This window comes from Ochotona curzoniae, unplaced genomic scaffold (assembly GCF_017591425.1).
Source record: "Ochotona curzoniae isolate NIBS_2020 unplaced genomic scaffold, NIBS_Ocur_1.0 contig_64, whole genome shotgun sequence".
In the NCBI taxonomy this organism is placed as follows: domain Eukaryota; kingdom Metazoa; phylum Chordata; class Mammalia; order Lagomorpha; family Ochotonidae; genus Ochotona; species Ochotona curzoniae.
Window position 1 is genome coordinate 42371392 of NW_024466502.1, and position 25167 is coordinate 42396558.

At 43.1% G+C, this 25167-nt stretch overlaps 1 protein-coding gene across 1 annotated transcript in view; it reads right to left on the bottom strand.

The window, feature by feature from the left end:
• The window catches only part of NUFIP1 (nuclear FMR1 interacting protein 1), a 39320-nt gene extending 14205 nt beyond the window's left edge, over positions 1 to 25115 (bottom strand). Inside the window, exons 1-7 of the mRNA XM_040991370.1 lie at positions 24710 to 25115; positions 20645 to 20727; positions 19449 to 19547; positions 18554 to 18616; positions 17600 to 17676; positions 8567 to 8659; positions 5641 to 5831 (exon numbers count right to left, since the gene is read on the bottom strand). Of these exons, the coding sequence (XP_040847304.1) occupies positions 5641 to 5831; positions 8567 to 8659; positions 17600 to 17676; positions 18554 to 18616; positions 19449 to 19547; positions 20645 to 20727; positions 24710 to 25100 (997 nt within the window). The 5' untranslated portion in view covers positions 25101 to 25115. The remainder of the gene's footprint in view (positions 1 to 5640; positions 5832 to 8566; positions 8660 to 17599; positions 17677 to 18553; positions 18617 to 19448; positions 19548 to 20644; positions 20728 to 24709) is intronic.
• Positions 25116 to 25167: the final 52 nt, after the last annotated feature.

Consider the following 25167-nt stretch of genomic DNA (forward strand, 5'->3'; position numbering starts at 1 on the left):
CCAGAAGCCAGGGGCATGCATAAAATCCAGGCATTCTCATTTGGAACACAGATGTCTTAACCAGCACTGTAAATTTTTAAAAAGATTTATTCATTTTAAAATTATTAATTAATTTTATTTATTTCATGATATAGTTCCATACGCTCTGGAATTTCCCTTTCCCTGCTCTTCAAATACCACCCCTGATTTCCCCCATTCATTACAATAGTACAGTCCGGGCCCGGCGCGGTGGCGCAAGTGGTTAAGTCCTCGCCTTGCACGCCCGGGATCCCATATGGGCGCCGGTTCTAATCCCGGCAGCCCCGCTTCCCTTCCAGCTCCCTGCCTGTGGCCTGGGAAAGCAGTTGAGGACGGCCCAAAGCTTTGGGACCCTGCACCCGCGTGGGAGACCCGGAAGAGGCTCCTGGCTTCGGATCGGCATAGTATCGGCCCGTTGCGGCTCACTTGGGGAGTGAATCATCGGATGGAAGATCTTCCTCTCTGTCTCTCCTCTCTGTATATCCGCCTTTCCAATAAAAAATAATAAAAAAAAAAAATAAATCTTTACAATAGTACAGTCCTTCAGTCGATTAAGTCCATCATTCTGCTATTTAAGTGTATCCTGATATTGTAGGCAAGGACAATGGCAGATTCAGCATTCATTCCTTTTTATTTGCAAGAGTTAGAGACATAAAGAGAGACAGAGAGAGAGGAGCAAAGAGAGAAAGATCTTCCATTTGTTGATTCACTCCCCAAATGGCCACAATGGCTAGAGCTAACCCGATCTGAAGCCAGGAGCCAGAGCTTCTTCTGGGTCTCCCACTTGGGTGCAGGATCCCAAAGCTTTGGGCCATCCTCCTCTGCTTTCCCAGGCCATAATCAAGAAGCTGGATGGAAAATGGAGCAGCTGGAACATGAACCAGAGCCCATTCAGGATACCAGGCAGAGGCGCAGCCTCCTATACCAAGGCACTGGCCCGCTTAACCAGCATCTTAACTGAGAGGCTAAATGCCCACCCCTAAAATGTATTCACAATGAATATCCATGCCATTAATGTCTTCTCCCACTTGCAGTTCCATTTTTTATTCTCTTTTCAAAAAATGTTATTTTATTTTTATTGGAAAGTGAGGTTTACACAGAGAAGGAGAGACAGAGAGGAAGATCTTCTGTCCACTGGCTCACTCCCCAAGTGGCCACAATGGCCAGAGCTGAGCCAATCTGAAGCCAGGAGCCAGGAGCTTCCTCCAGGTCTCCCATGGGGTGCAGGGTCCCAAGGCTTTGGGATATTTTGGCTGCTTTCCCAGGTCACAAGCAGGGAGCGATGGGAAGCTGAGCATCTGGGATACGAACTGGGGCCCAAATGGGATCCTAGTGCACGCAATGCAAGGAATTAGCCACTGACCCATTGCACCCGGCCCTCAAAACCTCAACCACTTAGATGGTAATATAATTCATGGGGGGAGTTAATCTTGGTCTCAAATTTTCTACAGCTGTCTGACCCACTCCAGAATCTATTCCTATCAGTTCTTTTGGCCCAATGCCAGTGAAATTTTTTCTTTCAAGTTAACCTATTGTACTTCTAAACTTAGAAGTAATTTCTTGCTTATTTAACTCAGCAGCAGTACTTGACAGTACAGAATTATCTTCTTTGCAAAGCACCTTCTTCATCTGGCTTCCAGAAGATTTTCCTGGGCTCTCTTTCCCTAGTCTCCCAACTGAACTCTTCTCTGACCATGTTCCAAAATCAGAGTGCCCCCAAGGTTGTTGCTCTTGTGTTTTTAATATATCTAGCTATCCATAATCCATCCATCCATCCATCCATCCATCCATAAGAATGACAGAGACAGAAAGAGAAAGGGAAAAAGAGGCAGAGGCGAAGATGAGCAGGAAGAGACTTTCCAAACTGATTCACTCTCCCAAGTTCACTCCTGCATCAGCAATAGCTGAGTCATGTTAAAGCTAGGGATACCACTTGGGTCTCCCACATGGGGGTCAGGCATTTAAATATTTAGCCATAATCTGCTGCTTCCCAGGCAAATTATGAGAGCACTAGATTGGAAACAAAACGGCTATGATTTGAACCATGCAAGCAGTGGTTCATCCCTCTCAGATTATAGTCTGAGACCTCTTTTACTTTAGGCCTCTCATTCCCAAGATGTCATGTTATCTCAAATCTCAAAAAAATACTAACTACATACTGGTGAGTCACAAAATTCCATTTCCCATCTTCAATTTACCCTAAATGCCAAAATAATCTTAACAACTCAGTCAGCATCTTATTTAATGTTAAGTGGGTATCTCAAACATAGCATGTCCAAAAACAAACACTTGATTTCTACATGGAATATGTACTCCCTCCATCCTGAAAAATGCCATTTCTCTCTTAAAGGTTAGGCCAAAAACACAGCAGTTGCACATGACTTACATACCACATCCAATCAACCACAAATGCTGTCAGCTCTATTTGGAAAATGGATCCAGAATCATACTCCTCAGTACTTCTACTACAACCCTAACACAAGAGAACATTTTTTGCCTGGACAATTCTAAAAGCTTTTACAAGACATCCCTGATACAACCCTGGTTACCCCTCCTTATGGTCCATTCTTCACCTAAACACAGAAATCACAGGGTATCACTCTGTTCACCGTTAATTAAAACCCCCAAACCTTCTCCAGGATACAATGTCAACGCGATCTGGTCCTCTGTCTATATCAAATCTGACCACTTTCTAAAGATTTAGTTATTTGTTTGAAAGTCAGAGTTAGACAGTAAGAAAGGAGAGACAGAGATCTTCCAGGCGCTGGTTTACTCCCCGGATGACCACAATGATCTGGTCTGGGCCAGGTCAAGGTCATGAGCCAAGAGTTTCATCTGGAGCAATCTTATGCTGCTTCTGCTAGGCCATTAAGAGGGAAGTGAAGCAGCCAAGACACAAAATAGCATCCATAAAGGATACTGGTGACACAGGCAGCATCTTTACTTGCTATACCACAACACTGGTCCCTAACTACTTTTTTACTGGGTGGCTCCACACCAATCCGGCTGTTCCTTAACTGCATGCATTTGCTGTTCTTTGCCAAGATATTAGTCTCTCACTTTACTCTGATATCTTCATGTCAGCACATCAAAAACATCTCACTGACACAGTTCACACCCCTCCTAAGTCCTCTATCTTTTTACTAAGCTACATTCATCTTTATGAAACCTATATCAACCTAACATATTGCGTATTTGCCTGCTGCTATTCTTCCCAATTAGAATGGAAACTATAGGACAGAAAGACTTTTTCCTCTATCTAATATTGTATTCTTAGAGATTGTAACAGTACATGGATGCTCAACAAACATTCAAAAAAAACTGTTTTTAAGAATAAGACAAGCGGGGGGGGGCGGGGCTGGCAGCATGGCCTACCAGCTAAAGTCCTCACCTTGAAAGTGCAAGGATCCCATATGGGCACCAGTTCTAATCCCAGCAGCTCCACTTCCCATCTAGCTCCCTACTTGTGGCCTGGGAAAGCAGCCAAAATATCCCAAAGCCTTGGGACCCTGCACCCCGTGGGAGACCTGGAGGAAGTTCCAGGCTCCTAGCTTCGGATTGGTGCAGCACTGGCTGTTGTGGTCACTTCGGGAGTCAATCATTGGATGGAAGATCTTCCTTTCTGTCTCTCCTCTTCTCTGTATATTTGACCTTGTCAAATAAATAAATCTTAAAAATAAATAAATAAATAAAATAAATAAATCTTAAAAAAAAAAAAAAAAAAAAGAATAAGGGGCCGACATCATGAAAACATCCTCCACCTGCAAGCACCAGTTCATGTTCCAGCTGCTCCACTTCTCATCCAGCACCCTGCTTATGAGCTAGGAAAGCAGTGAAACACGGCCCAAGGCCTTGGGACCCTGCACCCACATGGGAGATTTGGAAGAATCTCCTGGCTCCTGGCTTTGGATCAGTTTAGGGCATTGTTTCCGTTTGGGGAATGGACCAGCAGATGGAAGATATCTCTCTCTCTCTGTAAATATACCTTTCCAATAAAAATAAATAGATTCTTCTTTTTTTAAAAAAAGAATAAGATAAGTTCAGAAAGGTTAATTAGCATAAGACGAATGAAAACAGGTAGATACAGGGGTAAAAAATCTGGTTGTTCTGCAGAACAGAAATAAGAGAAAATAAAAAAATGCATATCATCAGTAAAGAAATCTAGTGACAAAGTACCGTTTCACTGGTTCACACCCCCAGATTCCTGCAATAGCAGTGGGTCAACCTGAAGTCAGGAGCTGGAAACTCAACCCAGGTCCCCATGTAAGTGGCAGCCATTGGCTGCTTTCTCCCAGCCTCAGGAGGGTGCTAGAATCGGGTGTGGGGCCAACAATTCTTCTAGGCATTCCAATACGGGATTGGATGTCTTCACCAGCAGCTGAACCACTCTAAAATTTTTTTTAAAAAGAAAAAAAAAAATCAAGGCCCATGTCAATTCCACATTAGTTCAAAACATCACCTACCTTTGCCTTGCCCTCTGTAAAGGTAGGATGCATTTTTAAAACTCTTCCTCATATCAAAACTATCCTATTCTCAATAAAATATTTTGCTGAATAAATTCAGACTTCACATTTAGAGGACCTGTAGTACTAATGAAGTGAGACCCCTGATTTCAAATTCTAACTACCACTAATAGCAATAAAGCTAAGGCAAATTGCTTAGTCTCTTTGTTCCTCTTTTCTAAAATAGGAGAACAATAATACAGAGAGAGTGCAATAACACAGAAAAGACTGTTGTGAGGAAAAGAAATGTATATGAAGCATGGGAAGAACAGTAAGTATATTACATGACAAATGCTATTAACGTAATATGATTCCTACTAAATTTTAATACTTAGCTCATATCTAAGATCCAATTAACAAATTAGTTACCCCCATTTCTTGACATCTATATGTTTAACTGCTTGTCACGTGATCATGGACACTACTGTCACCCAGGATGAAGAAACCTGTAAAATCCCCAGGACAACCTTAGTCTACTCACTCGCCATGCTCAGGCACCCTTGTGAGACAGGAGGCACAAGCAATCCGCTAATGCTTCACTGTGCTGTTGGAGGAAAGGGGACCTTAGACCCAGTGACACCTGCATGTGACAGCAACGTGTTGACGCTTTAGTGTTTTAGCTTATTAGTAAGAGCCAACTTGTCCAATACATTTTAGAGGGAATTCAAGGGTACATTGCAAACTGTAAATGTACATAAATATATTCTAGGTTGTGAGGAAAAACAATTAGACAAAAACGATGAATCACACACAAGAAAACATGTCAGTACCATATGTTATACTGGCTTCCTAGCATCCTTGCATTATAGTGTGGGAAAGTGCATGCACATAACTGGACAACTGTAAATCTACAGCACCAACACATTCAAAAACAATCAACATTCCCAAGACTGCATCAGACTATGGAAATGGTCCAACAAATATAATCCTTCTTCCACAGTCTGCCTGCTCACCCTCAGACTCCCATTACATTCAGAAAAAAATGTTCTGAAACAAGCTTTTGACAAGATTCTCCTACTAAAAAACTATAAAACTGAACGATTTGCCATTAAGCTCTCCAGACACAAGGTTATGAATAATAATCAATTTCAGCATCACTTTTCCTTCTTGTGGCACTTACCAGAATCACTGTTGGCCAAGACACCAAGAGGATCTATATTTGTCTCGAGTGGGTCTTTAGGCTTCGAGTCGCACGCATGGCCGCCTGCTGCAGTCACTGGCTGCTGGGCATTGTCACTCTTCCACCTGTGATGTCTGCCAGGACTTCTGATCTTTGACATCTGTGAATGTCTTGCCATCCCCTTCATCTTGCTGGAGTAAGAAAAATGCAGCACCCAGTAAAACAGGCACTGATTTAATCAAAAAACTAACAAACAACTCTGCACAGGGCAAATGAATGCCAAATAAATAATGCTTAATTAAATGACAAACAACAAATATTCTCACTCTTACATGGAAACTAAAGAAGCTGACTTAGCAGAAGCAGAGAATAGAATGCAACTACCAGAGGATAGGAATAAGGGGCAAGACATCTGCTACTAAGCACTTACAAAGGAAAAGTTCTTTTTTTTTTTAATTTGAAAGGCAGATTTACAGAGAGAACAGGAGACAGAGAAAGAAGCTCTTGCATCCTCTGGTTCACTCCCCAACTGGACACAATGGCCTTAGGAAAGACAATCCAAACCAGGAGCCCAGGGCCTCCTCTGAGTCTCCCATGTGGGTACACAGACCCAAGGACCTGAGCCATCCTCTGCGGACTTCCAGGGCCACAAACAGGGAACTGGAAAGAAAGTGGAGCACCTGGGACTAGAACCGGTGTTCATATTGGATGTTAGCACTGCAAGAAAGAAGACTATCCCGTCAAGCCACCATGCTGACCCCAGGAAGGGTAAGTTTTAACAGCAGAGCAGGGTGACTAGAATTTACAATTTATATTTTACAAGGAAACAAAATGGTAGGAATTAGAAGATTCCCAACACAAAGAAATGAGAAATGTTTAAGGTACAAGAAATGCTAATTACCTGATTTTCTCATTACACAATGCATATCTATTTTACAATATCACACTAAGCCCCACAAATACACTAGCATTAAGTTTTATAAAGTCTACATTAAGAAATAAAACTAAAAGTTTGGTATTTTAGACCTCACAAAAGTTAAGAACTTTTATTTATTAAAAGGTACTCCCAGAAAGGTCTGCTTGTAGCCAAAATAAAGAACCTGAATTGATAGTAATGATAGCAAAATAAAATACCAGGGAGGAGACAAATAAAACATTTGAAGAGACAATGGTCACAATTTTTCCAAATCTGATAAAAATTATAAACTCATAATCCAATAAGCTCAGTGAACCCCAAGTAAAGCAAATATGAGGAAAAGTAAGCCAAGACACATTAACCGAACTGCTAAAAACCAGTGATAAAAGAGGCCAGAGGGAAAAAACGTGTTTTATATATGAGAAGATATTGATGACAGCAGATGCTTTCTGGAAACAATGCAAGCCACAACGAAGCACCATCTTTAAATTACTACAATTTTTAAAAACAATTTAAAAGTTCCCTATCCATCAAAGGTATCTTTCAGAAAGGAAGATGCAGGGCAAGCATTTGGTGCAGCACTTAAATCACTGCATGTGACACCCACATTCCATTTCAGAGTGTATGGTGTAAGTCCTAGCTTCTCTGCTTCCAATGCAGCGTCCTGTAATGGGGGACGAAGCTGACCTAAGCATCTGGATGCTACCACCGATATGAGACTTGGATTGAATCCTGAGCTCCTGTCTTTAGTCTGGCACAGCCCTGGTGGTTGGGGGGATATGGGTAGAGAGCACAAAACTGGGCAGTGGAAGAACTCTCACTGTCTCCCTGCTTGGGCCCCTGCATACACATGGAGGATTTCGAAGAAGCTTTTTGCTCCTGGCTTCGGACTGGCTCAGCTCTGGCTTCTGCAGCCACTTGGGAAGTGCACTAGTAGATGGAAGATCTTGGTCTCTGCCTCTCCTCTATTAAGTCTGCCTTTCCAATATAATACAATTAATCTTTAATAAAAATTGCTAGGAACTTGAACGACCACAGAAAACTGACTTTTTTAAAAAAAACTTACTAATTTTTATTGGAAAGTCAGATTTACAAAGAGAAGGAGAGACAGAAAGAAAGATCACCCATCCACTGGTCCCTCCCCAAGTGGCTGCAACAGCCAGAGCTGAGCCGATTAGGGCTTCTTTCAAGTCTCCCACATGGGTGTAGGGTCCCAAGGCTTTGGGCCATTTTCCACTACTTTCTCAAACCACAAGCAGGGACAGGATGGGAAGTGGAGCAGCTAGGATGCAAACCAGTGCCCATATGGCAGCGCAATCAAGTTGAGGATTCAGCCACTGGGCCACCACACTGGGTTCCACAGGAAACTGGTTTTTAAAAAAATAAATAGGATAGTTTTCAGTTACCTACAAATCCTTGAAGAATGAGGCTTGTTATAGACCTATAACGAGACAACCCTGAAGCCTATCATTTGGATAACAAAGCAAGGTTCGCAGGTGGACATGTAGGAGGTACAGCAGAGCCTGTGCCCCTTATCACAATGCCCGTTTCAAGTTCTGGCCACTCTGCCTCCATAACCAGCTTCCTGCTATGGACTCCCCAAAAGGAGGCACACATAGGTTCAAGCACTGGGTCTCTTGTAATGCATGTTGAAGACTCAGACTGAGTTCTCGGCTCCTTGCTTCAGCCTGGTCCAGCCCTGGCTCGCTGGGGTATTAGGATCTAGTGGGATCTAGTGGATGGGAGATCTCTCTGCATCTGTCTTCTCAACTTTCATATAAAATTAAACTTTCAATACATAAATAAAGCAAGATTCAGGGCAGTATCAGAAAATAAACTGATCCCATCATCTGTGTGCTATACATAGGCTGCTTATGGTGAGGATGCTCGTCCACTGGGAGACCAGACCCAGACTGAAAGGACTTGCACCTAACACCATTTTGAAAGTCTTAGCAAAAGACGATGATACCGAGTTAGCATTGAGAATGAAAGCAATTTGAGGGAACTTACCCATACTGTGTTGTTGTCAATACTGCTCCTCTCTTTTCCTTTTCAAGTTTCAGCTTTTTTTTCCTTTCAATATTGGCTAAAGTTGGGTAGTTTCTGAAAAATAGTAAAAGAGCTTTGAGAGGATATCTTGAAGCAAGCAACCAAGCTACTACTGCATTTAGCAATTCTGCAATTTCGATTTGCAATCTTGCAAATCATTATACATTTTAATTGCTCTAAAACGTTTTTAAGAGGGGAAACAAGCAGACTGTAACAGTGCCACTTGAAGTGTAGGTCAGCTGCCGGTCGACAAATGTGCTACCACTCCACAACTAAATATGGAACTTACACTCTAATTTAAGTAGATCATACCATGCACTCACACTGATGTAATTCATATTTTGGCATGTGTCCATATATTCTTTAGGAAAATATTCAAGTTGAGACAACCGGTTATGGAAATACACATTAGATATACTCAAAGCTATCAAGAGACGGAAGAGCTAAAATTGCAGCCCATGAGGAAAGATCCCAAAACCGTACAAATGGCTCTACCACAGAATAAAACAAATACCACAACCGTATACAAACCGGAGAGATAGTGATTTACCAAACTGGAGGAATCCAGAAAGAAATTGTCCTTAAGTGGTGTGAATTCAGATGGAAATGTTTCAGTGCTTGAGGTAGGGCAAACACAAAATCAAAGAACTCTAGCTTCCGAAGTGTGAGGGATCCAGGGGTAACTGCATGGAACCTAACACAGTCATGCGGACTGGAAGGGAGGTACAGGCCTAAATGTGTATGGAATTCCAGACCAGAAAGCTTATACTGAATTCAGCAGGTGAAGGGGAGCCACAGTCACCAACAGAGAGATAGATACAAGACAGTGCTTAAATCTGACGGCAGCAGGCAAGATGGATTGCTTTGTTTCTTGGCACAGCAGTGAGGAGACGCAGGCTCCGACTCCGATGGGGAGGACAGACACTAGACAGTGGAAAAAACACTGAAGGTGAGGACACCAACAGCTCTCCACCTTCACAGTCATTTCAACGGAATCAATTCTGAGAAACATCAACATATTATTATCTGTCATTGTTTAAAGGACACCTCTTGTTTTTTAACATTTGAATTACTGACTTGGATGGCACGGTCAATATGAAATCTATGGTTGACTATATTAGAAGACAGGAATGGAAATCACAGAGTAAGCGATGAAGTAATCAGAAAAAAAGGCAATGAATTTCAATGAGGACAGTGCAAAGCAATACACCCAGCCAAGAAAAATAAACTGCATAAATAAAAGATGATGAACACACAAGCTATAAATAAACGTAAGAGGAAAAGATCAAGGTCATAGGAGATAAGAATCTGACAGCCAGTGAACAACAAAGGACTACACTTTTGGAAAACACACACACTAAGGTTCGATCTAGCGGACTCTGACACTCAGCACGAGTGTGAAACCATCCTCCCGTGACACTCAGGGTTAGGGCACTACTCTGAGGCACTATCAGTTTTGTACTTCTAACTGGAAAAGAAACACGGGGAAAAAAAATACAATTTGGAAGGGACTCAGACTCACATGATTAATAGGATGAAAAATAAAACCTCTGCAGAAGAATGAAAGGAACTATTTGCAGCGTCTAAAATAGGATGAAGGTGGCAACAAAATAATCTTTCAGGGAGGACTGCGTGGTGGCCAGCTGTCCTGAGAACTTAAGCTGGAACAGGCAGCAGCGGCGGCACCGACGGGCAGAACAGTGATGACTTTCACAGCTCCACGGAGTCCAGGAACAGCAGTGAGGAGTGCAGCTACTCCGCTCGCTGCCCGGCGCTCAGGCTCACATACTCCTGTTACACTGTGCTTCTTCACTATGTTTGTTCTAAGTAGTGCAGACCCTCACCCTGGTGGACCATACGTGAAAAAACAAGATTTGATACTTTAATGTACAGCATATAAATGAAAATGAATGCTAAGTAAGTGCTTTCCAGTGTTAAGAGTAAAAAATATTTGTTACATAGGTATATTTAAGTAAAGCATAAAAATTCCCTAAACTAGACATCTAACATGTGTGCAGACACCTTTGGTGGAAGCCTAACTTTTCCTTCCTGGAAGAATAATACATCAGGTTCTTTTTTTTCTTTTAATTAATTAATTTTTTTTTATTGGAAAGTCAGATTTACAGAGAAAAGGAGAGACAGAGAGAAAGATCTTTCATCCGATGGTTCACTCCTCAAGTGCCCACAACAGCCAGAGCTGAGTTGATGTGAAGCCAAGAGCCAGGATCTTCTTCTGGGTCTCCCATGTGGGTGCAGGGTCCCAGGGCTTAGGGTCATCCTCTACTGTTTTCCTAGGCTACAAGCGGAGGGCTTGATGCAAAGTGGAGCAACCGGGACACAACTGATGCCCATATGGGATCCTGGCGCATGCAAGACGAGGACTTTAGCCTCTCTTAGGCTACCAAGCCGAGCCCAATATATCAGGTTCTTACAGGTAAGCGATCTTTCAACATCCCTTCCTAAGTTACAGAGTTCTATCTTTCAATTTAACATTTGAAACTTTTGTCTTGGATTTTTACGTTTTTTTCTCCTTCTAACCTATTTTTTCCCATTAAATAAAATGGGTAAATCGTAGAAATAGAAATGTGGTAGGAATGTATTACTGATTAGCAGATAATCGCATGTGCCGTGGCCTTGGAGTTCTGGCTGTCGCTCCACAGCTACTACTGAAGAATGAAGAATGGCTTGCTTTGAAGAATATGAATACAGTATTTTGTGGAATTATCTTTGGGGGCACCTGCTTAGCCCTGAAGTACAGACAGAATGACCAAATGTCTGTGCATGCCCCTTAGTCTTGAGGTAAAAATAGAACAATTAGTTGTTTGTGTAGAAGCTTGCTGATGTGTCTGAGTAAATAAAAAAGGACAGCTTCTTGAGCTGTTGCGAGAGGGCACACCAAGTGACATTTTCCATGTCTTTCTTTATCGCCGACTCCACACACCTTTCCCAAGCTCCGAACTCGGCTGGAGCTGGATTCTGGCAGCACAGTGAGACCAAGTTACAGACTGCCACAAGGGACACGCTCTTCTGCCACTCCTTCCTTCACTTTTTAAAATTAATTTACTTATTTGGAAGTTAAAAGAACAGAGAGAGGGATCTTTGATTCACTGGTTCACTTCAATGGCCACGACTAGGCCTGGTCAAAGTCAGGAGCCAGGGACTTCATCTGGATTTTCCACGAGGGTTTTCCACCTTAGCACACGGTACTTGGTCCATCCTCTGTCACCTTCCAAGGCACAATGGCAGGGAACTGGGTCAGAAGTGAAGCAGGCAAGACTTGAACCAGTGCCTGTATGGTATGGCGTGCTGGTGTCACGGGTGGCAGCTTAATACTACAACACCAGTCCTCTGTTAATATCTTACCTCCTTTTTTGTTCTCTCCTTTGTCTATACCATAAACCACAGTGATATCCCTTAATCACCACAGAACTAACAAAAGAGCCAAACTTGTGTGAACCAGCACCTTAGCATTTAATCATTTTGGTCACATTACTATCTTTTTCTTTCTTCTCAAGTTACCACCCATTTGCTGAGTCTTACTGCCTGGAAGGCACCCCCTTACACTCTCAGGGACCACCTTGTGCTTCACTGCCAGCTGCATGTCTCTAATTTTATCCCAAAGCCTCTGTTCTTCAGACACATGCAACTTTCTTGAGGAGCAGACCCCTACACGGGAATTCTGAGATCAGGCGCGTTCAGGGTGGTATGGCCGTAGACAACACACTACACGGGAATTCTGAATGGCCAAAGGGATTCCTCACAGCCAGTCAAGCATCAAAATATTACAGAAGCACTCCACCTAGTGGACTCCCAGGGTGCTGTCAAGCTCACTGTCCCTACAGTTTTGGAAACAAATATTAATTAAAAAATTCAAAAAAAAAATTAATTATCATTTACCAAACCATACAGCATTTGTACCTCACAGGCATTGAACTAAAAAAAGAAAGGATTTCCTTTTTTTTTTTGAATGGGGAGTGTGCAGATTTTTTTTGGATTTTTCCAACGTTTTAGGGAAAAATCCTAAAGTTTTCAACTGAACACAATAACCATCTGTGAGTGGCCAACCTGAAAAAAGGCAGCACTTTCCTTAAAGACAAAGGAGCAATTTTATTCCAGTTTTAAAATTTTCACTCTGTGAAACATTTAAAAAGATTTCTAATATAATACTTAATGACTATTATTTAAAAGATTTATTTTTTTGGGCCCAGCGCGATGGCCTAGCAGTTAAGGTCCTCACCTTGAACACACCAGGATCCCATATGGGCGCTGGTTCTAATTCTACCAACTCCACTTCCCATGCAGCTCCCTGCTTGTGGCCTGGGAAAGCAGTCGAGGACGGCCCAAAGCCTTGGGACCCTGCATCCATGTGGGAGACCTAGAAGAGGCTCCTGGCTCCTGGCTTCGGATCAGCACAGCAATGGCCATTGCATCCACTTGGGGAATGAATCATTACACAGAAGATCTTCCTTTCTGTCTCTCCTCCTCTCTGTACATCTGCCTTTCCAATAAAATAAATAGATCTTAAAAAAATAAAAAGGACAATTTCATAGTCCTTATCAACAAGGCAACATCTCAGGTACAAAGAATCTTAATTATCACCTTTGTTTAATTTCCTCATTCTTTTAAACACCCTCACTTATTTGCTCAACAACAGATTCAGCCAGCCAATCCATGGCTAAGGGACTTGGGAGCACTATGAGAGCACACCTTGGGCCTGCATCCGGGAAACCACGGCTCTCTGCGCCATCTGCCCCGTGAAAGGAAGCACCACCAAGCATATGAAGTGCTTGCTCCGGCCAATTCTGCTCTCAGGATACAGAACTCCCCGTTACAGTTCTGATATTTGGCAAAATGTGCCACCGAGTGCCAAGACAGCTCAATCTCCTCTTCTAAAAGATACGGGGCTTTTCTGTGACCAACTCCACTGCCACCGAAGCTGGCCAAACAACCTACTTCTAATCAGTGGAAATCCCTAGCTGCAGTAAAAACAAAGTTATTGTTTTCCCAAAAGAAAAGAGGGAAACTAGGCCATATGTGTCTGTAACTTTTTTTTCTTCTTCGTGCCGAGAATGCGGGCTTATTATTGGATTTACAGGAACCTTCTGGCAGTGAAGATGAAAACTACCTGCTAACGAGCAGTGAGAGTCTGTGCCTGATGGCGTATGGTATGCAGCAACAGCAGCCGTGGGCTTCCTTGCCTTGGGAAACAGGGATCCCTCTGTACCCAGCCACAGCAGGAAGGCCCTGCTCCATGTACTGGAGCATGGTCCTAACTCATGCACGCACCACTGCACCCTCGGCATTCCCTTTCATCTGAATGCGAACCCTGTTCAAACTGGCATAGCTTGATTTAAAAACTCTTCTCCTAAAAGGTTTGGGAGTTTCAGAACATATGCTTACCATACGACCAACCAATTCCAATCTCAAGTGCTTACCCAACTCAAATAACACCTATATTCGAAACAAAAGCCTATACACGAATGCTTGTGAAGGCTTTGTAAAGGCCAAAGATGGGAAGCAACCCATAATTGTAAAGCAGCTAAGCAGAACTGGCGCATGCATGCTATGCTATGGAGCAGACTACCGCTCAGCACCCAAGACAGACCAGGTCTACAGGCAGCAATATGGAACAGGCATGACTACAGAACAGAACCAGATCAGTGGCTACTGGGGGTGGAGAGCAAATGAATGCAAGGGGCATGTCAGGGGGGTTCAGGACAATAGAGCCCTTGGTTATGGTTATGTTTATACAACTGTATACATTTTTCAGAACCATCCCCTAAAAGGGAATATATATATGTATGTACCCCCCCCCCCACATATACACAATGTACTTTAAATAAGGGACTATCTTCTTCATATCTTATAGGAAGCCCTACAAAACAAACCGAGGACCTGTCTTTTAATGACTGCAAGGAAACCTTGAGCAGACAGAATTTATCCCTACATGGCCAAAAGCAAAGCTTCTGTGGCCTACAGTCTTACAGCCATCTCATGTACATGTATCTTATTTCTCGCATGACAGTGAGTCTTCAAGACCAGGCTCTACTCCTATCTGTTGTCAATGACCTTAGCCCTTTATAGCAACATCTCTCCCCTTGCAGATATAGAATGTTTACCTCAAAATGTCAAGCTAAACTATTGTCAAAGAGTCATAAAAGTAAAATAAATTAATCTTGAAAGGAAGGAAAGGAAAGAAAACAAGAAGGATGGATAGATGGACGAAAGGAAGGAAGGGATTGATTTTCTAGAAGCAGGAACACAGTCAAAACCAAAAGGTGAAAAAATGTACAGGAAATATGATAAATAACAAGTCTAGCTGAGGCCAAAAGTTCCTTACAGGCAAATAAGGTGGAAATAACCACAAAAGATAAATCCACTGTAGAGAATCCTGCTCACCAACTCTATCTAACTTTGCTTTTACTGGGCATTTTAGCTGTGTAACAAATTCTTAAATTTCACACTACACAGTCACCTAATAACATATTCGTAAGAAACACCTAAGTTTATGCCACAAAAGAACAAATAACTAAGAGACTGCCTTAATATTCTCAGTAGTCAAGTCAGTTCCCTAAGTCAGAGAGCACTGCTGAGTACCCTCTAGTGTGTGGTTTCCTTGAACAAGAGTCTCCCAAGCGAGAGCCATGAGGGACAACGAGGGGAAGGAACTGAGGCACTGACAATAGCAGTAGCTGGGGTGAAGTGGGGAAAGCACAAAAGGAATGAGAGAAAAAGAAGGTAAGAGTTAGGGGCTAGGAAGCCTCAACTAGCCCAAGCCCAGTTGGAGGTGCCTGTAATGGCATGGATACAAAGAGATGCTCAAACAGATGCCCAACTTTAATCCAGTGTGGCTATGAAAGCAGCTGAAGCTGCACGGAAATGAAGGATATTCCAAGTCTGAGGATTACAAGGTACTGGATGAACTTAGCACATACAAGCCTGAACTACAGAACTAAGTGTGCTAAGGGCAGTTGGCAAAAGCAAGCCCTCTTTTAAGAATCACTGGGAAGGGTTAGTTAGGATTAAAGACAGCTGTACAGACAGATGGCCAGAAGCTGACAGGAGCAGGGTCAAGGATTAAGCATCTGGAATCCCCCTTCAAGGAGGCCCTACATATGTCCCAAAATCTGTCACTTTTTGTTCTTGTTTTACTTGATCATTCCATTGCAATCTTTCCTGCTAACCACATCTTCCTTGAAACGCATCCATGACACGCTATATTCCAACGCATTCTAGAGCATCCTATTGGCCTAGATTCCTTCATCTGTTAGCTGAAGATGCTCTTGAAATTTTACCATAGGCACCTGTTCATACAGGCAGAATGGACCTTATTTGTTTAAAAGTGAAATTCCTTTATTGTTCCTTCACCTTCATTCAGTTCTTCCCTCTGCACCCAGGATTAAGCCCAGAGATTTGTATAACACTGTCACAACACTCTATTTGTCCTGAACCCTCGTGGTTCTGTTGGTTCTCTGAGAAGCACCTCTGAAGCCTTAAAGGGCAGAAATTTACTTTTCTCACAAAACAGTACAACATCTGCACTGTACTGCCTGAGTGAGTGAATTTAAAACAGAAACTTTACATTGAACAACGAAAAGATACAACCTGCTGGTCAGGAGTTTTAAGTATTCTCCTTGACCTACAAAGATACTACTTCTTTTTCCCATCCCAGGGATCTACCCCGCTTTTCTTTTTAAAGACAAGAAAACTCCACTTGACTTTCAAAGTGCATCTGATCATTTTAATAGTTCTGCCTGGGGCTGGTATTGTGGTACAGTGGATAAAGCCACTAACGTGCAACACTGGCATCCCATTTGGGAACAGGTTCATATTCTGGCTGCTCCACTTCCGACTCAGTGCCCTGCTAAAGTGCCTGGGAAAGCAGCAGAGGACAGCCCAAGTCCTTGGACCATAACATCCATGCGGGAGACCAGAAAGAAGCTCCTAGCTCTTAGCTTCAGTCTGGCCCCGCTCCACTGCTGCAGCCATTTAGGGAGTAAGCTAGCAGATAGAAGACCTCTTTCTGTGTCTCTCCATTCCTCTCCCTCTAACTCTGCCATTCAAGAACATGTTTATTAATATATTTAAATAGACTATACTTAAAATAGTTATTAATATATTTTTTAGAGAAGGCATTTCTGATCTTTGTGCTATAAAAGACAAGCAAGCCATGTCCATCTTGCTCTGTGCTGCACTCCCATCCAGTGCGTAGCAATCATCTGGGATTCTGCTGATAAACAGATTTATAGAGGAGGAGGAGGATCAGAGACAGATCTCCCATCCGCCAGAGCCAGGAGCCAAAAGCATCCTCTGGTTTCCCATATCAGTACAAGGGCCTAAGCACTTGGGCCATCCTCTATTGCTTTCTCAGGTACACTAGTAGGGAGTTGGATCAGAAGTGGAGCTGCCAGCACTTAAACTGGGGCCCATATGGGATGTCAACACTGCAGCTAGGGGCTTTACCCATCACTCCACAGCCCCGACATATGTTTTTTTCATGTAAGAAGATTCACGCATGCTATCTCAGCCACCAAACATCTAACAGACAGCATATAGTAAATCCCATCAGAATAGCATACAGTCCCACGGAGACATCTGTTACCTTAATGAAGAGTTCCTATTACATACCTCCCCAAACTATCTTCAATAATAGTCATATATTAAGGCTTCCAGTCCTACTCCCAGGTAACAATACCATAAGGAAATGCAATGAATTTAATTGTCTCAATAAATACCGTATCTTTATAAACTTTTAAAAAATATCTTAAATAAAGTTAATTCTGTATCTTTAAGCCATCAAGTACAAACATCAACAAAATCATTGTTACCAATTCTGAAGGACAACAAAATCAGGACTGGCAGTTTGCAGCTGAGTATCTGCAGGAATACAAGACTGAGCTTCTTCTAAGTACTCATTAGGGTTAGAAAGGCAGGACTGTAACAGCGCTGACATGGCAATACAAAACCATGTCACTAGCTGACCCCTCCACTCACCTTCTTCTCTCCTCCCTCCACCTTGCAATCTCCTCAGGGGTGTCCAGCTTGATCTTCTTCATCCCAGGAGCATGCATCTGCAAGGGAAAACCTGCTGCACACAGAGAGGCACACCACGTACTTCTGACCAACCCAGAGACTCGGGTCACCAACAGGAAATTCACTCCGAGAAACCATTCTAAAACTAAACAGATCTCATCCGTCCTTTTAGGACTTTCTTTAAAGAAAGAAAGCCAATTCCTCATGCTATGGTGTCAATATGTCCTCTTTCCCCCACTGCACAGTGCTGAGGTGGGGCCATCTGGAATCCATGTCAGGGAAGTAGCGTCCTGATGAAAATAATGACCCGTCTTCCAGCCCATCTCACCTGTTCAGACATCCCCCCGCCACCTTACACCACAGGAACACAGAAAACAAGTCCCCCATCCATCCTGAAACTTCCAGCCTTCAAAACAGTAAGAAAGAAACCTAGTAATTTATAAGTTGTTCAGTCTCAGTTACTTTGTTCCAGCAGCACAAAATGGACCAAGAAAAAAAAAAGGAATGACACAATTTTAGATAAAAGAAGATATGTCATCCATTTTCTCCACTGACATTAAATACCTAAACAAACAACTTCACCCAAATTGAGGGCAGAGTTAAACAAATGAACAGACAACACAATCTGGAACAGCATGTCATAAAAACAGCACAGAACTCAAAGTCAAGAAATTCAAGCGCAAAAACCTGTTTGTATGCTTTGGCCAAATTTTTAAATGTTTTTCATATATTAAATGGGCCAATATTTACTTTTTTCAAACAGCTGTTTAGGAGGACAAAACTGAATAAAAGATGCTAAGATCTCTGATAAAGTACAAAGTACTTCAGGAATGTAACTTACTACTTATTAGGCTACATCAAAGCACTGTGATCAAGCAAAGAAAAAGCACGTATTAAACAAACTTAAAAACTTACATTTTTCCAGTGGAACTGGACAATCTTCTCATGCGCACTGAAAGAACAATCCGCTTCTGGACACTACAAAAGTTGAAAACAAAAGACTCACACATCCATGTTGAATTCACCCAAGTTACACATACACAGACATACTGCGCTCAGATTAGCTGGCTACCCATCTACGTGGTGTTGCTGCTGCACACTCCGGTCAACAGCAAAGTGTGACTGCAACACACATACAGTAATAAAATCTCATTCACGTCTCCACTGGAGTGAAAGCACGACATGAGTACTATAATAAAATGCTCCTAAGTCCTGAGGTTGAATGGTATTCCTCCAAACCAAGGATGGTGAATTTTTTTCTCTGCCAAGGGCCATCTGGATGTTTATAATAGTGTCTAGAGACCATACAAAGTCATCAACCTAAAAATCCGTCTGCTATATAGATTGACTGCATTTTGAATCCCACCTGGAGTTGCTTTGGCAGGGCCGGACCACACGATTCTGGAGACCTTATACGCCCCAAGGGCCTGATACTTCCCATCCCCCTATAAGAGAACTCTTTCCCAACCAAAAAATTTTTTATAGTTTGGGACATTCTCAGAAGTTGTTAAGAATCACAATAAATTACACAGAGTGGTTAACTGGTCCTGGGCAACTTCCTTTTTACTCACTAAGTTTATCTAAGGCAGAGAGATGGAGACACAGAAATCTTCCCTACACTAGATCATTCTCCAGATGTCCTCAGCAGCCCAGCTCTGGGTCAGCTGGAAGCGAGGTAACTGAACTCCATCCAGGTTCGTCATTAAATAATATGTATGTGAAAACTGAACTCTTAAGGAAAAGCTTGGCATTTCTATCAGTTAGGAGGCTGTTTTGTTACCCAAAATTCAGGACAACAAAGAAAACCTACTTTTGTGTGTTCAGACATGTGCGTGTCATACTTCTCTTGATTTTTAAAACCACGATCACAGGTATCACAAAAAAAGTGAAAAACTGGCTCCTTCCTTTTCTGCAAAGAAAAACAGGTACTATTAAGTATTTGGCAAATAAAACTTCTTTCTTCAAAATTTTTCATTAGTAATAAAATATATAACTATCCTTCTAGTAATATATACTTTGATTTTTCCCATAAACCTTATATAACAGGGACTTCAAAAAAGTTCATGAACAATAGAAGAGATAACGTAAGTTTTCTCTGACTTTTGTGAGCTGCTTATGTGGATGTACTTATTACAGATATATTCATAACGAAAAGATAATTCTGTTCTTTTCTTTCTTCCTTTTAGTAAACACAGTGACACAATAGGCTAATCCTCTCCCTGGGGCACCAATTCAAATCCTGGCTGCTCTGTTTCTGATCCAGCTCCCTGCTTGTGGCCTGGGAAAAACAGCAGAGGATGCACCCATGTGGGAGACCTGAGAAGGCCTGTGGTTTCTAGCTTTAGACCGACTCAGCTCCCAACACTGTGGCCATTTGAGGAGTGAACCAGCAAATGGAACATCTTTCTCTTTATCTCTCCTGTGTAACTGCTTTTCAAAAAAGTCAAAATAAAACCATTTTCATTTGAAAGTCAGAATTACAAGGAGAGATCGCTTCTTGGCCTTTTGGCTAAGATCAAGTGCAGAATTACAACGAGAAAAGGAGACAAAGAGCTCTTCCAGTCACTGATTCACTAATTCACTCCCCAAATGGCCATCATGGTCAGAGCTGGGCTGTTCTGAGGCTGGGAGCCAGGAGCTTCTTCTGGGTCTCCAACATGAGGACAAGTGTCCAAGGACTTGGGCCAACCTCTACAGTCTTCACAAGCCATTAGCAGGGACCTGGATCAGAAGTGGGGCACTCACGACACGAAACGACTCCCACATGGAATGATGACACTACAAGATGGTGGAACAGCTTGCTATCTCATGATGCTGACCCTAAGAAAAACTTCTTAATGTAAGTAGAGCAACACATGTATGCAACACAAGCATGCCTCATTTTACTGCATTTCATAGATAAATAGCTGCTATATAATCACAGTGAAACAGTTATCAGATAAACAAAGGATTCACAATCATGATACAGGCACTGGAATATCATAAGCAAGACAATCATGAAAATACCTTTTTCTTTTGTTTTCTGTTGGGAGGCATGTTGAAGTCAGTGAACTCTGAGTCATGTTTATGTGGAAAATATGAATGTTTACCTAAAAAAAAACAAAAAATCCACTCATGTTTACAACTATAAACAAGAAGAAATTTAGACAAATAAACAAAAAAAAAGAACTAGTCTATCAATAAGTATTTTTTGGAGAACCAAGATGGCGGAATAGGGTAAAGACACGTTAGATCTATGGAGAAACATTAGTCCAGTGTGAAGCAGAGAGGGCACATTTCAGGAAATTAGAGGACAGAACAACAGCAGAGGGGTACCTGGAGATTGACAGACACAGGAAAGCAGCAGACACAAAGGTGTGGTGTGACTGATACCCAAGCAGCACTCAGCAAGTGGCAATATGAATTGCACCGGCACTCAGAACTCCACCAGCAACAAGGCGGGAAGGGATGCTGATGGGGAGCTCATGAGGTGAACCCAGACAAATAACTGCCCGTCCTGCTGGTCTGTTTAATCTGACCAGGAGCAGAGACAGAGTGGCAGACCCCAGATGGACCGTGTGGGAACAGGATGGATTTCTCAGCCCAGTCTGCCCCCTAGACCTGAATCCGGTGCCATTTTGTGTAGGGAGGCAAGGACTACACACAGGAATGTGCATGCATTCAGCTGGGATTGAACTTATTTCTGGTTCAGTGAACTGCAAAAACGAGGCATCCTACAAGTTCCACCCAAGATAGGTCCGGGTAGCCCTCAGACCTGACAGCCAGCAGATCAAGAACTCAGGTAGTGGCACACCAGGTGCCATTTAGTACAGTGCAGCAAAGGCATTAAGACTGCAGGGACAAGGCCTGGTGTGGTAGCGTAGCCGCTAAAGTCCTCGCCTTGCATGCGCCAGGATTCCATATGAGCGCCAGTTCTAATCCCAGCAGCCCTGCTTCCCATGCAGTTCTTTTTTTGTGGCCTGGGAAAGCAGGCAAGGATGACCCAAAGACTTGGGACCCTGCATCCATGTAGGAGACACGGAAGTGGCTTCAGGCTCCTGGCTTCAGACTGGCACAGCACTGGCCGTTGCAGCAGCTTGAGAAGAGAATTATCAGACGGCAGATCTTTCTCTCTGTCTTTCCCCATCACGGTATATCTGACTTTTAAATTATAACAAAAAATAAATCTTAAAAAAACAAAAAAAAGACTGCGGGGTCAACAGTGATCTGTGCATGCACTGACCTGGGAGCAAGCGCACTAACATCAATGCATTGCACTGGTCCCACAAGGAAAATAATACCAACTTTGGCATCATACAAGTCAAAATAGGTCCATCTGGCTCTCAGACCTAACAGCCAACAGGTTCTGGCAACATCAGCACCATCAACAATCTAGCTACTATAGGACATCTGGTGTCTCCCTAATCCTGGGAACTGCTCTAACAGGAAGTGGGAGAAAGCTTGTACAGGCAATGGTGCAGCCTCAGCATGGTATCACAGGAGGTGGAGACTGGTGAGCAAGGAGCTGGGGCTATGGAGATAATCAATGGTGGAAGTCTAACCTAAGAACCCAGACCTGGAACTCACTGAAGAGAGTATGGCACAAGAGAGAGCAAACAAAGAGCCACGTGCCAACTGCAATAAGTCAAATCAAACTGTAGACCTGTGGATGACACAGCTTAGAAACCTGCTGCAAGGAGAAGAATCTGATAACCAGAAGTACAATGACCAAGAGCAAAAGATGAGACAAAGGCACAATGAACATCACTGAAGACTGTCCTGCAAAGCAGCAAACGTTTTTGCCAACCTCAGAGCTCACTGAGGAAGACATAGAGAAAATGCGGGATACAGAATACAAAACAATTGTTTTAAAGCTTCTTAACAATGAGAAGCACATAATACAGGAGTTCAAAAATTTAAGGAATATGTCACCCTGGAAATGAATCGAATGAAAGCTGATCTATCAGAAATGAAGAATACAGTGGAGCAAATTAAGAGTAGAGTGGTGAGTCTCCAAAATAAAATGAAGAAGGCTGAGAAGAAAGAATCTCAGAATTGGAAGATATTTCCTGTCACCAGAGGGAAACAATCAGAAAGCTGGGAGCAGAGCTGGGTCAAGCTAAAAAAGTACTCAAGAATTGCAAGACACTATTAAAAGGCCAAATATAAGAGTTATGGGAATCCCAGAAGGTGCAGAAAGAGAAGCTGGTTTTAAAAATGTATTTAGTGTAATAATAAGGGAGAATTTCCCTAATCTAGATAAAGAATTGGGAAACAATATCCATTGGAAAGGCAGATCAGATTTACAGAAAGAAGAAGAGATAGAAAATCTCCATCTGCTGGTTTACTCCCACAAATGGCCACAACAGCTGGAGCTGAGACAATCTGAAGCCAAAAGCCAGGAGCTTTGGGTCATCCTCCTCTGCTTTCCCAGGTCATAAGTAGGGAGCTGAATTGGAAGTGGAGCAGCCAGGGCATGAACCAGTGTCCATATGGGATCCTGGTGCTTGCAGGGTAAGGGTTTAGGCGTGAAATCATCACACTGGGCCTAAATGGCACTTCTTAAATGAAACCATACTCATGAGCTCATACGTCCGTACATGCTTTAAGCAGGAATATACAATCTAACCTGATGGAATTTTGTCAAATATTTCCCATACCAGAAATGTTAACAAGAAAAGTCTCTAACACAGTTCTTCGGAACATCAGTTTCACAACAGGCAAACAGAACCTAGGACACACCTCTCCTCTCCAAACCCAGTGAACCTTTCCATTCTTACTGCTGACCCAACTCAAAATCACATCTTTCACACAGGGTTACTGTGCTGGCTTCCCACTTGGTTTTCCCATTCCTAAACTTTCACTTCCAACAGACCTGCATTCTTCAGTCAGGTCAACTCAATTTTTAAAAAACTGAAAACAGTTCCCAAAGTTCTTTGATGTGATTCCAGTTTCTTTTCCTGCCCTTTCCCACTCCCGGACCTTCTACAGACTCCATATCAATCACACCACAACACCACAAGACCTGCCTTGGGCTGGCACCTTGGCTCTCTCTGTTCTCACATCCCACACCTCTCCCGAAAGACATCTTGTCCAAAGCTTTTCCCCACTTTGCACTCTGAAATCACCTTTAGTATACTTCCCTCACCGATCACAGTTTCAGGATTTATCCTTAAAAACCCCTCTCCTCTGACTTGGTCAAACTCATATTCCCAGCATCTGGCACACAATAAACATTGTCTGGATTCAATTTAACCTAAATCCCATACAGAGTGAATTAAATTTAACATAAATATTATCTACTCACACTTGATTAGGGTTTTAACTCAACAATCCCATGCTTTAAATATGAACAACACTTAGATGACATCCAAAATTACAACAGCCACACAGTTCCCCAAAAGGTAGATGAACAGTTAACGGTCTATTCAAAAGTTCTGGTCCCAATGCAACTCCTGGTCTTCCATCCAAATCTCCATTCGTATTCAATGTATACCGTATTTCAATGAACAGCGCTTTTCTCCTTCCAGCTGTTTGGCAGAAAATTTTAAGCTGCTACTGTCTCCTCTTTATCTCACATCCCACATGGCAACAAATCCTATTTGTCCTACCTTTTAACATTTATCCAGAATCCAAGCGCCTCTCATCATCCTGAGCCTCACCCGGATTCAAGCGCCAACTCTCTCTTCTTTGGACAACTTGTAACCATGGTCCCTCACTTCCCTGAAGTCTTTCTTAAATGTCATTTTCCTTACAACTCACAGTGGCATTTAATGGACTACCTACCATTTCCCTTTGCTTTCTCTTGCTCCACATTCATATAGCCTCCAACGAATAACGTTTGGTTTCTATGTCTTCCTACTCACAAGGGAGGGACGCTAGGCTCCATCAGTTTGTTCGCTATTTTGTTCCCTGCTGTGTTCCCAACTCCTAGCCGCATACTTAGAAGCTACCAGAGTCGCTGCGGCCGGACACATCTTAAGACATTAATGATGAGACTCCAAAAGCGCAGGGCAGAGTGGAGGGAGAAGGAGGAAGGAGGAGCAGGGAGAAGATACGTAAAGGGTGGCCCCGCGCGGAACGGCTGCTTACCCAGAGGGTTATGGAGGTTTTGGTGCCGAGGAAAACCCTCCGGAGATTGTCCCCAACACCATGAGGTCGCAGCCTGGAAACTCCAGGGTGACACGCCGTTGAACTGAGGCTGAGAATCACAGGGGGACTGGGCATCGAAGGGTGGTTGCGCTCCTGGAAGAATCTGCGCGTCGAAGGGGGGTGGCGCCCCGGACAGAGATGGGGTCACCATGGGCTGCGCTTCGGAGGGAGCCTCTGACCCGGGCGCGAGAGGCGACGACGAAGGCAGGGGCGGCGGTGTCAGCACCGACCACGGCGTCCTGCCGTCCCGCGGCGGGGCCGTGTCGCTCAGGGGTCCCGACCTGCGAGTCCCGCCGGGAGCTGGAGGCCAGCCGCTGGCGAGCTCAGCCATGCCACTTTCAGCCAGGGAACTCCAGCATGCGCCTGTGCAACAAGCTTTAGGCGTCACTTCCTTCACC